Source organism: Tupaia chinensis, unplaced genomic scaffold (genome assembly GCF_000334495.1).
Source record: "Tupaia chinensis unplaced genomic scaffold, TupChi_1.0 Scaffold143585_1, whole genome shotgun sequence".
NCBI classification, from domain to species: domain Eukaryota; kingdom Metazoa; phylum Chordata; class Mammalia; order Scandentia; family Tupaiidae; genus Tupaia; species Tupaia belangeri.
The window spans coordinates 1-12,542 of NW_006203431.1; the positions used below are offsets into that span (position 1 = coordinate 1).

The 12,542-nt window shown below is 47.3% G+C and overlaps 1 protein-coding gene across 1 annotated transcript; it reads right to left on the reverse strand.

Moving 5' to 3' along the window:
* Positions 1 to 2,020: 2,020 nt before the first annotated feature.
* On the reverse strand, positions 2,021 to 2,544 carry LOC102472952 (interferon alpha-13). Its single transcript, XM_006164173.2, has one exon. The coding sequence runs from the start codon at positions 2,471 to 2,473 to the stop codon at positions 2,021 to 2,023; it is 453 nt and encodes a 150-aa protein (XP_006164235.1). The 5' UTR covers positions 2,474 to 2,544.
* Between the last annotated feature and the right edge of the window lie 9,998 nt (positions 2,545 to 12,542).

Consider the following 12,542-nt stretch of genomic DNA (forward strand, 5'->3'; position numbering starts at 1 on the left):
ATGAATACATCCCATGGGATCGCGATGTCTGACATTTTCTAGGAGTGTGTTTCATTTCATTGTGATAATGTCAAGGGAATAGTGAAGTCATGCCGCTACCTCAGGACCATAGTAGAATAGAAAGTGAAAGGAAGGGAAAGCAAATATGGGTTAAAAGTACCAACCCTGAAAATCCAGACCTTGCCACGTAAGACCCTCACATGAGAAGGCGCGAGAGCCGCTGGAGAAAGGCTCCCACGGCCAGGTCAGCTGCACCCCCACTCTGCAGGGGCCCTGCCAGCCTCTCCCAGGACACTGAGAATACTGGGCTCCAGCCCTGTCTGCCATCTTAGCTGCTGAGGCCCACGGAGGGTCAGAGTCCCCAATGTCACCGTATCCCACCTCCACATCTCATTCCCCGGGAATGTCTGAGGGCCAGCAGCATGCTCGGAGCCTGACTGCAAATGGAAGACCAATTCTTCATTCTTATTTCAGTGCTACTCATGGACCAAACACACCCGATCCCACATGCCTTGTCCCCTGATGTTAGAAGGAATTAATTTACACCACACAGTGTTCCAGGACCTTATCCATACTCTCGGTTATATTTAATTTTAGCGTGTGCATTTGGGAATCCACTAAATGCTTCTGTCAAAGACTGATGCTGTGAGCTCTAGTGGATGACACCATGTCATCTTCCCTGAGTTTAAATTGTACAATGAGGCACTGAGACCATTTTCGTTCTTATAAAGTTGAAGAACATGTATTCAGTAATCTTTCTTCACAATGCAACATTAGAATGAATAGTGTAAAAATAGTGTCCTTTTTAAAAAGAAGCATTCATTTTATAAAAATTTAATTTATTATTATTTTTTTTAATTTGAGAAGAGGAAGAAAGAGAGAGAGAAAGGGAAAGTGAGAAAACAAGCCGCCAGATTCGGGACTTGAACTCTACTCAGCCATATAGGAATCCAGCACCTTTATCCACCCCTTCACCTGCTGGTCCCAATAAAAGAGTATTCTTATTCAAAGGACACTATTTTCTTCCCCCTAATCACCCAGTTAGATTCCCTGCCCCGACCTCTGTGGTCAGCTCTATCCTATGAGAACTAATTCAGTTCAGTTAATTATGAGGAGAACTTGTTTTTGCTTTCTAAATCCTGGCTCCTATAAATAGTCCCATGTAGGAGCCAGCTGATGGCAGAGTGGTAAAGTCACTGCATTCTACCGTATCAGACTGTGGTTGGATTCCTGGACCCAGTGACTGCAATATCCATCTGGACACGCACGCGTGAGTGTTTTGTGTGTGCGCGTGTGCGTGCGCGTTTATGTGCACACAGGACCCCAGGAGGAGAATGGAAGAGAAGGGTTTGTGGTGTGTCCATCCCTCCAGAGAGTGATTGCCCACTTTGTCATTCGCTGGCTTTGTCTCTCTCACTCTCTGTCTCTCTCTTCAGCTATTGCCATGCCCTATGGTAAAAACCTCTGAAAAAGATAAACATCCCTGAGAACAGCTCTCCGTTCTTTTCCCGTTGCAGTGGAGTAGAGCAGACTGAAGCAGCACTCCCCCGTCCGAGTTGCACGTTGGGTTGACAAAGGCACAACGTACAAGGTGCTCAGGTGCCTCAGTCACTGCTCAGAGGGGCCCCCTGGGAGTCATCTGATGTGGAACTCCCACCCTGAGCTCTTCTGGGAAGGAAACAGATGGGTGGTGATTTCAGTATTGATAGCTACCTGCTCATCTGTAGTAAGAGCTAACAAATGTCCTTGAAATGGATCACGCTGAAAAACATTTTCTATGGAAAATACAGATCAGACTGTAGAATCAACATATATCCCTCAAGAATTATATAGATAAATACAATTATAAACCACATAATTTATTTAAGACAGTAGAAGATTTGTTCTCTCCAAACACTTTTGATGTAAAATTTATGTTAAGAAGAATCCTATGATTTTGGCCTGAGATATTAACGTGTAAATCACGCGTCCCTTTGTGGGCTTCGCAAACGCTGATGCAGCTGGTCAGAGAGTCTGGAGCCTAACTTTCTTCACTTGCTGCCTCCTCTCTGAGTTCACGGTCAATGAGGAACAGGCGCTCTTCGATCTCCCTTCTGACAACCTCCCAGGCACAGGGGCGGTGTTTCTTTTCTTGCAGGTAGCTGGTGATTCCTTGGAAATACTTCCGGACAGCAACCCCCAAGTCGGGACAGGTCAGATTTTGGACATTTGCCGACTCTAGTTCATGCAGCTGGTAGTGAAGGCAGACCAGTAGTTGAGGGAGGACGAGGCCACCCCAAGCAGCATGGCTGTCCTCTGTGCTGAAGAGGCTGAAGATCTGCTGCAGCATCTGATGATGGAAACAGGTGGCTTGTGTCTTGTGGATTTGGGTGATATTGTCTGGTTTCCAAGGAAATTGGAAATTGATTCTGTCATGGAGGCACGACTGAGAGGGAACCCTTTTCAACTGTCTCAACCACATCAATATGTCCATGTTGTCCAGGCAAGCACTGGAAGGCATGTGCCAACCAAGTGAGCAGGCTGGGTAGGAGCAGAGCATCACTCCTGCCATTAGCAGGTAGAGGGGGACCATTGTGAATGTCTCCGATAGAAATCCGGCCGCCAGGGGGCGCGCGGGCACTGGTGCCAAACGAGCTCAAAGTTCCCGAAGGTGCGCCAGCACAGCCACCAGAGGGCGCCCGACCGCTGCTGCGCTGGGGAATTGCCCTCCGGCGGCGCACGGAGCCTTTGGTTTTCGGAACTCGTCCCTGTGTCTGGCGCTTTACTGCTCAGAGACGCCCCAGCGAGCCGCATTTTCACCAAAGATGCCGCGTTTTCGGGGACTGGAGGGCCCGAGCTCGACCTGGCCATTTGCACGGACTCTGGCGAGGTGTGAGGTGCCGCTGTTGGGGGACGGCCAACCCTGGAGACTGACAGTGCGGTTCTGCGACCCTTGGCCGCTGTCACCGTGCAGGGGACCCCTCCCCAGGACCGCGAGGGTGCAGAAATCCGCAGTTTAGGAGTGGTGAAGCTCAGGGCTGGGACTTGCGTGGGGTTTTATGCAGTAATAGGGATTTTATGTAACTTGCCTTCTCTTTTAATGGGGAAGCGGACTCGATAACTTCAAGATTCCCACTATGCTTTCAAGAGGGAATGGCCATGTTAGGTCCTTTCTTGTACCTCTCCGACAACCTTGGCTCTTTTATTTCACTTCTGGCTAGTTAGTTTTTCAGCCTGAGTGGAGTTGGCCATGAATTGTGTGCTGTGCCCGCCTCGCCTCTTAAGATTGTCAGGGATCTGGCGGCATCGGTCGGAAAGTGATCCTGGTGGTAGGAAATCTCCTGGGTGCCTGCAGGTCATGCCTGCCAGACAGGAAACTGGGGGAGAAGGGATTGGGGCGAGACCTTCTCTCAGACTTGGGACCAGGAGAAGGCAGGAGAGGAGGCGGGGAGAGAGTTGTAGGGAGTGGGGGCGGCGAGGGCGTGGCAGTGGGCGGATCAGAGATGGAGGAGATGTCTCACTTTCCCTGTCTCTGTCTCTCTCTGGGAAGCCCACCGCCATGTGGAACAAACTTAAAACGAAACATTAAAAAGACTGTCTGGCTTTGCTGGTGCACGATCTGTTCCTCAGTTTTCTTAACGTTTTATGTTTTGATTCTTATGAATATTTTGCCTTATTATTTCACAAATAGAGCTATAAAATATTATTTTTCTTGAATACGTGGATTTGGTACCCTGTCCAGTTTTGCGACTGAGCGAGTACTGACTGACCGCACTCTATTACTCAGAAAGAAAGTGGCTTTTGAATTATGTGATGATTTTCGATGGCTGAAAAATTATGGAACAGCCCCGTTACAATAATAACTTTTCCAGTAAGTATATATGATAGTTTTTATATTTATATATGCATGTGGTATACTTTAGAAATATAAATACAGATATATGAGGGCACTTGGAAAAGATTGGGGAAAAAACCGCGTATGTGTGTGTTTTAATATAAGAACTTGCTAAAATCCATGTCTGCTTTTGCGTGATCTACATTTTCCTTTGCCTTTTCTGAAGTCCTGAATACATATACATACATCTATGTAAATATATATATATATAAACTTACACACACGTACATTCCCGTGTTTACAACTTTTTTCAAAATGTATTTATTCACTTCAATTTGACCAGATAGGGACAGAGAAAAAGGGACAGAGAGAAAGTGACAATGCAAGCCGCCAGGTCCAGGATTCAAACCGGAGTCAGCCACGTGAGTGCCCTTAATCACCCTGCCACCTGCCTGCCACTTTACAAGTTTTTTCATTTAATGCTTACATGTAGCAAGTATGGTGATCTGAAGCTGAGTGAGTATGAAGGAAGGGGTTCCTCCTTCCCTGTATCTGTGTATTTCTCAGGGCAGGCAGCCTCTGTCAGAAGCCTTCCTGAGACTCAGCTTCCAGCCTGCTGCCCATTCCCGGTCTTCTAGCTCCTGTCTCGGCGCTGCCAGCGGCCTGGAACCTGGGCTCTGCCCCTTCACAGTCCTGCAGCTACTGCTCCCTCTCCTAGAGTGAGCATCAGGGCACTGGGATGTACACCCTCCCAGTGCTGGGGGAGCTGCATCGAAGCCCCTCTTGGCTAGATGTGGTGGAACGAGGACTCTATAGGTGATTGAGATATTTGTTATAGTATCCAAAAGCTCACTGTCATACATATGTTCAGATTCTCAGCCAAGTCTGAGCAAATTGTATCTTGTGAGGTTGTAACACACTTTACTACGTGATAAGTTGAAAGCTGTGTCCGATTTTTAGGAGACAAAAATCTATTATCATTTCACTCCCCAAGGGGCACAGATTTTATCAGCACATGGGGCTTCCCGCTGCCTGGGATTCCCTCCTCCTTAGCTCTCAGCACTCCCTCTTAGCTGCACTGAGCTTGCTGGGGTGTCACGAACCACAGCCATGTCTGATGTCTGTCCTCCCTGCTCCCTGGAGGGCTGTCACCCTCCCAGTCATAACAAGTCTTGAGTCCACGTTGCCGTGCACACTGAGGCACACAGGTGATGTCACCGTTTTTACTGCCAGAACGAAGAGAACGCTTGGAATTAAGCATTGGCGTTCCGGTTCCTTGGCACTGGGAGCTATAGTCAGACAACGAGAGTTAAGGATCCTAATAAGGAGGAAGAAATCAAATAGAGCACCCATGACAGCTCCTTAAAAGGGAAATGCAGAAAGTGAGGCACCTTGTACTTCGGTGCAATTTTAAAAGATTAAAATGATGTCCAAACTCGAATTCCTAAGTATGATTCTTAGAATTTATAAAGAAGCCAGACAGACTCAGGTAGGTGTCAATTTCAAAACTGGCTTCATTTGGACTAGTATTTCCTACTGGATAGAGTTCTGTCACTCTCAAGAAGTGTGCTTAAATTATATTTTAATAATGTTTAAGTGTTGAACGATGACCTTATCTCAGGCCCATAGTAAAAGAGAAAGTGAAAACAATGGAATGCAAATTTGGCTTAAAAGTACAAAAACTGGAATCCCTACCTTGCTGTGTAAGAACCTCACATACAAGAGGGTCCTAGAGCAGCTTGGGGCCGGCTCCCATAGCCAGGCCAGCTGCACCCCCACCCTCCAGGGGCCCTGCCAGGCTCTCCCAGGACACTCGGGATGGTGTTCTCCGGCTCTGTCTGAACTCCTAGCTGCTCAGGCCTACAGAGAATCAGAGTCCCCAGTAGCGCTGGATCCCACCTCCACATCTCGTCCCAGTGGAATGTCTTAGGGGGAGAAACAGAGTTGGAGCGGTCCTCTCCTTTGATAACAAACCCTCCTTCTAGGAGAGTTCCTGGAGTATCTTCTAAGGCTCTTAAGTAGTTCTCACTGGTTCAGAAACACACCCAGGGTGGTTTGCTTCTCTTTTTCTCCATCACACAATTGCTCGTGAGGAGATAAGGGGCAAAAAATTGCTTTCTACAAATGAAAACCTTTCAGTGCTGAGATCCTTGTTTTCAAACGTTTTAAAGAGCTTTCTGATGTTTGTAAAACCTGCTGCTAAACCTTTCTATGTGAAAGGTCCTGGTAGTTCTTTTTTACCCCCTCTTGCTATTTTTGTTTTTCTTTTTCTCTTCCCTCTTCAGTTCCTGTCCAGTTCCAGTAACTCAATATCCACTTGCTCTGGAGCCCCCTCTAGCGTTTTCCCAATGTCACCCTAGGCACACAAGTTGAGCTTTTGCCATTTCATCCACAGCCTGGTTGATTTTTGCAACCTGTTCGTTCTTGGTGGAACTCAAGTTATGGACGAGCCCTCTCGAGTGTCTTCTTCTCGTTGTCATTTATATAGTCCATAATGACATCACCTTAAATGAAATAAGGCTCTCCATGATCTCACAGATGTTTTAATCCTTCCTGAAGTACACCTGCCTTTTCCTAGTGGCTTCCTCAGTCCCAACCATAGACAGGGAGAAGGCCATGCACAGGTAGTAGCTGCTGTAACTCCCTGACCCATCGCTTGGATCTAAGAGGCCGTGTTTGGAAGGAGAAATGACACTTCAATATTTGAATGAAGATCACCAATAAAAGTAGGATGTATGAAAGCATTATCACAGTAAGCAAGATCGTGAAATGCACGTTACTTCCCAAACAGTACTTCTCTATTTCGCCAGCAGAGTAAGGAACTGTTCCATCTGTGATATTTTCCTGCTCCCATGGTTCGCTGGCAGAGTGTCCTTGTCGATACGCTTCAAGGCCGTGTGGGTCTCACTGTGCCAGATCTTAAACAGTTTCCATTTATACCCTGTGGGCTGGTCCCGGTAAAAGAATTTTATTCGGTCTTTAAAAACGTTCCTTTAGGATGAAGGTGTTACCAGGTACCCATATTCTGAATATGTTGAAGACTTGCTCTGGCAAGTAATTTTCCTCCAGAACCCAATGACCTAGAGTTCCTAAGCATTTTCCAAACGCCTTCACATCAGACTCAGACTCCCCGCTCTCACGCTGTGTGATGAATAATGACTCCCAAAGTGTTTAACCACCCAGAACCGGCAATACCCTCGACATTGTCATTGGGCCCAGCTTTTTCTCTGAATACCACAAAAAATGTTATTTTGGTCAAGATCTTCATGGTGCTGAAAGGGACACACGTCTGGTTCTGGCCTTCGGTTCAGATCATCAGAAGATTCTCCACGTCTGATACAAGCCTGGTTAGAATTTGTATTAGCTCCATCACCTTTGATGAAGCAGATTCTCATTGGATCCCATCACTGAGTTCTCGTTCTTTAGCATTATACCTGAGGCGGAGTGGCTCGTTCCTGACTGGCAAGCAGGTCCTCACTGATTCCAAGGGAGACCCACTTCAGGCCTTCCTGCTCTTTCCGTTCCAAAGGACACCCAGGCAGATTTTTGGCTCCTGCCTCCTCTGGACTTGGTATTGTCTACCCATGGAACCCAGTGAGGAATGCTTGCTGTTACCCTCCTGTCCTGTGGTTGAGTTTAATTTCCTACATTTTTTTTTTACCAACATGTAGTGCTTTTTAAGCTTTAAAATATGTCATTTCGGGGCCAGCAGGTGGTTAAGGAACTGGATCCCAGTGCTGACTTGCTATTCGTGTCCAAGACCTGGTGGCTCAAAAAAATCTACCAAGCACATGCGCATGTGTACAGAAAGGAGAGTGGAGGAAAAAGACTGTGATGTGGCCATGCTTCCCCCAGGGGTGATTTCTCACCTTCCCTCTCTTTGTCCCTCTCTGCTTCTCTCCAGTAAGCTCACGTGTCCTATAACAAAAACAAAAAGAAAAGAAAAAGATGCCATTTTTCTTTTGGGAAAATCTACCAAAACCTTAAATACAAGCCTTGTCGTTGCTCAGATGTCCCAGCTCTCCCTGTGCGTGTACAGGGGTAACCCACACAGGCACTATCCCGGGGCTTCTCCTCCAGCCCGGACTACACAGTCACCGCCCATGTGCAGCAGAATCCCTGAGTCTCCGACAACATGGCAGCGTCCACCGCGCTCGAAGTCTTGTGGGGAGTGAGGATGGTGCCTGCGTGCAGTTAATATAGGAGGTTTCTGGTCACACACAGAGTCACAGGGGGAAAGGGCTTGGGATCCCCCTTTCAACAGTCCTCACTGGAGTTTTCTTTGATAGAACTAGAAACGAGTTTCTGCCTGTAGATCCCTGTGGTTGAATTTATTAAGGTGGACACCACCAGCCCCGTGATCACTTGTCCCAGCTCTCCATAGATGCGCCCTTTAGCTGCTCACCTTTATGGCTAGTGGGGCTCATTTGTTATTTATAAGGTGATGTTCTGTGTTTTTTGCAGACTAATCCTCAGGAAAGGTTACGAACGCCCCATATGCCTACTCAGTGCAGAACACAGCACCAGGCAGGAAATGAGGGAGCACTGATCTATCAAAGTCTTTCATTAGCCAAGTTAAATAAATGAATGTTCCCAAAGTCTTTGCTGCCATTAGAAATCATGACCCTCGTGGCCAGCGGTTGGCATAATGGCTACTTTGCTGGATTGTCATATTCAACCATGGTTTGAGTCCTGGACCTGGTGGCTTAAACTCACTCCGGGCATGTGTGCGTGCATGCCCAAGATCCTGAAGGAGAATGGAAGAACAGGGATTGCGGCATGGCCATCCCCCCCTCTGGGGATGATTTCTCACTTTCTATCTCTCTCTGTCTTTCTAGAGATTGCATGAGCTCTATAGCAAAAATCTTTTAAAAAAAAAGTGAAAGAAAGAAATCATGACTCTCCAGTATGCACAGTTGTAGTCAATGGCCTGCTAAACGGCTCAGACCTGCTTGTTCGTTATGTGCATTCAGGCACCTGCTTGTGTCCCATCTGTCATGTGTGGTTTCATTTTGTTTGGCGTTGAAAAGAGTCTGTATCATCACCAGAATTTAGGGGAGTCCCTTGACTATACTGACCCCATAAAGGGCGAGATGACTTGAGGCTCCTAAGGAGGAAATAAGTTTGTAGCAGGCACTGGCAAACCCTCCAACCTCCCAACACTTTGCAAGCTGCTCTGCCCTCAGTGTCACCCATCCTGGGGACCCTGATGTTGGCCCTGCCTCGTGGGCAACTCTCATCTCCCAGCGTCTACTCAATCCTTCCCTCTCTCTGACCCAAACAGCTGGCTCACTGCTGCCCAGTCACATAGTTCCCCCTGAGGACCTGCCACTGCACAGTCTCCGCTGCCAGCATCTGTCCCTCCTGAGTTCTCAAGCTGCTGTCTGCTCTTTCAACTGCACCCTTCATAAGACACACGTGCCATACTGCTCCCAGTAAAATTAGAAAGAGGAAGCGCCTAAAAAGGGGCCCAGAGAGGCTTCTGGAATCGTGCCCAACTCTTTGGGTATAGATGTGTAGGGAGGGAGGTGAGTCTTGGCCGCTGCAGCTCAGGAATCAGCAAGCAGGAGTAGAGGATGAGAAGAAGGTCCACACTGTTCTCTGAGGCTCCCAGGCCATGGCTGCCTCCAGCAGGCACTCGTGGTGCTTTCTTGTCAGGTGTCCATGGCCTCCGGGTGCTGACCCCTGCTTCCCCACATCCCCTCTCAGCTGTACTAGATGCATCCTGGTGGGTGGGTCGGGGGAGAATCAAGTCAGGCTTTTCCCTGAACCATGGGTTCTGTACTAGATGCATCCTGGTGGGGCAGTGGAAATCAAGTCAGGCTTTTCCCTGAACCATGGGTGGGAGGCGTCAGTGATCACTCTCCCCGCTCACGCCCTGCCCGGGGCCCTCCCGCCTCGCTCTTGGTTCCACAGTAACTCTTGGATCAGAAACAAGATCTGGCTGTAGAGATTTTTCAGGGCAAGGTGACAGTGTGGAGACAAATCAAAGAAATCGTGCACCCTGAAAATAGAATGGAAAAACACATTACGTGAAAACACATAAAGACAACGACCAAGCAATAGAAGTGGGTGTCTTATCTGAAAGGTTAGACGAGCACGCAGGCAGACCGGATGAATTTTAAAATATCCAGGCGATCCTATGCCAGCGCCCCCTTCATCTGGTGCAGGAGGATAGAAAATATACAAAAGTAGTCTCGTTGAGGACCAGCAGGTGGCCTGGTGCTGAAGGTGTTGGATTCCCAACTTGATGACCTTGGCTCGAGGCTTGGACCTGGTGGCTTATCTTCTCATTTTCTCTCTGTCTCTCATGAGCATATGTGCTTTATAGCAACATTAAAATATTAATAAAAATAAATCTAGTCTATTTATAAATTAGAGCCCTCTGGCCCATCAGGATGATAGAAACAAAGTTAAGGTTGTGTCTCTAATGGACACAAAGAGTTGACAGAGTCCTGCTAAATTGAAACTCCCCCACTACCTAAAAAATTCACTTCTGACCAGTATACGTACACTTCCAAGGAAACCATTCAAAACCAACGCTGCCCAGATGACTTTAATACCTCTCATCATAGTAAAATGAAACTCCCCTGCTACCTAAAAAATTCACTTCTGACCACTTCCAAGGAAACCATTCAAAACCAACGCTGCCCAGATGACTTTAATACCTCTCATCATAGTAAAATGGATGATCTCCAGTTGTCACTCAGCCATCGCCGTGTTCTCTGAAATCACCTATGTCTGTGTTTTAGCTATTGATTTAGGGTAGAGCTGGCACAAGCTCACTCTTTCTTCTGTGTTATTATTAAAGAAATATTTGCAACAGAACTCATGTGCTCACCAGAGAGATAGACAGAGACAGAGAGACAGAAAGCAAAAAATCACACCCCAGGGGAGGTGGCCACACTGCAATCCCAATCCCTTCTCCTCCACTGTCTTCTCAGGATTTCGGGTACATATGCACCCATTCCCAGTGTGAGTTTTGCTTTTTGTTTTTTGATTGTTTGTTTCTAATAGATATTTTTACTGTAAGGCTGGTGTGCGCACCAGAGAGACAGAAAGTGAGAAATCACTCTCCCCACCCCAGCGGGGGTGGCCACGTTGCAATCCCTTCTTCTCCATTCTCCTCTCTGGATTTTGGGCATGCACGCACATCCTCCGGGCTTGAGTTTTAAGCTGCTGGGTCTGGGACTCAAGCCATGGTCGACTACATGAGAATCCAGCAACATGACCGCTGTGCCATTTGCTGGTCCCCTCACTCTTTATTCTAAGTGATAGTGTGGGTTTGCCCTCAATTATAAGGTCAAAGGACATGATTTGATAGTGAGAATAAATTTGTAAAATGAACCATGACTTTTTAAAGAGAGATTTTTTGCCACAGCGCACATGTGCTTGTGGAGAAACACAGACAGAAAGCGAGAGATGACCCCGTAGGGGGATAGCCAGGCCACAATCCCTTCTTCTCCATTATTCTCCAGAGATGTGGGGGACACAGGCATATGCACACAATGGCCGTGTCTAGCTGGGTCTGGGACTCTGAGTGGGGTGGGCTGTGTGGGAGTCCAGCACCTCAACAACTATGCCACCTGCTGGCCCCTTACAACTTCTAAGAAAAGTTACTGTACCATGGCATGGGAGATTTCCCCAATTCCCTCGCAGTTCCATAACCGGATGTGTGACCTTGTCACGTGTCCTGCATGTCCTACAGGGAGTGATGAGGCAGGAGCTCTGGATGGCCGAGACAGCCCAGGCAGGACCCACAGTCTGACTCTTTCTCCTCATGTAGCCACTGACCAGGACGTCATCTCCTGAAGCTGACAGTATTTCCCTAACTAAGGACAAAGGTTAATGAAATGCAGTTTTTCCAGAATTGGAGTTTGTTCTTTCCATGAAAGAAACACCGTTTTGTTTGTTTGCTTCTTGAGTTATGCTCTAAGAGAATTCTACTAGGAGACCCATATCTACATAGGACCTAAGATGGTATATCCATGAATTGGTGGCTGTCTTTACCCATAGTGGACAGTAGGTGGCACTTCCTGTAAATCTCCCACATTCCCCACCATACAATGGATCCTGCTCCTTACTTACTGCCTCAGCTACTGTTACATCCTTGTACAAGACCTTCCTTCCTTCCCAAGCACAGTCACCAGGAGACTGGCAGAAAAGGAGTCTTTTAAGAGTTTCTGACAAACCTACAACTTTCACATGTTTGCTTGTACATGGTGGCTTTGTACTCTTAAGATGAAATTGATGGCCAGAACTACGAGGGAACAGGACGCAGCTGTGTGAATGGGCAGTGCAGGTCAATGAGGAGTGAGTGAGGAAAGCCCTCGTGGGAATGCTAGAGGAAGAGGGAGCCTACTGTGATATGGAAACAAAGTCGATCTAGGAAAACAGGGAGGGAAGAAGCGCTGGGCTTTCAGAATCACCAAAGAATAATGCACATAATTATCTCACTTCCGTCTAGGGGACTAGCTTCTCATCCAGATATTTCTGCTGGTCACCATTTCCTGGTGAAATATCCAAATCAGACTTGGTTCTATGTCAAGAGTGACTAATTTCCAGTCTTCTCCAGGTAATTCCCAGAATTCTGTTTTCTTTTCTTTTTTGGAGATTTTTTTGCGACAGGACACGTGCACTCACCAGAAAGACAGAGAGAGACAGAAAGCAAGAAATCACCCTCAGTGGGACGTGGTTATGCTGCCATCCCTTCTCCATTCTCCTCTCG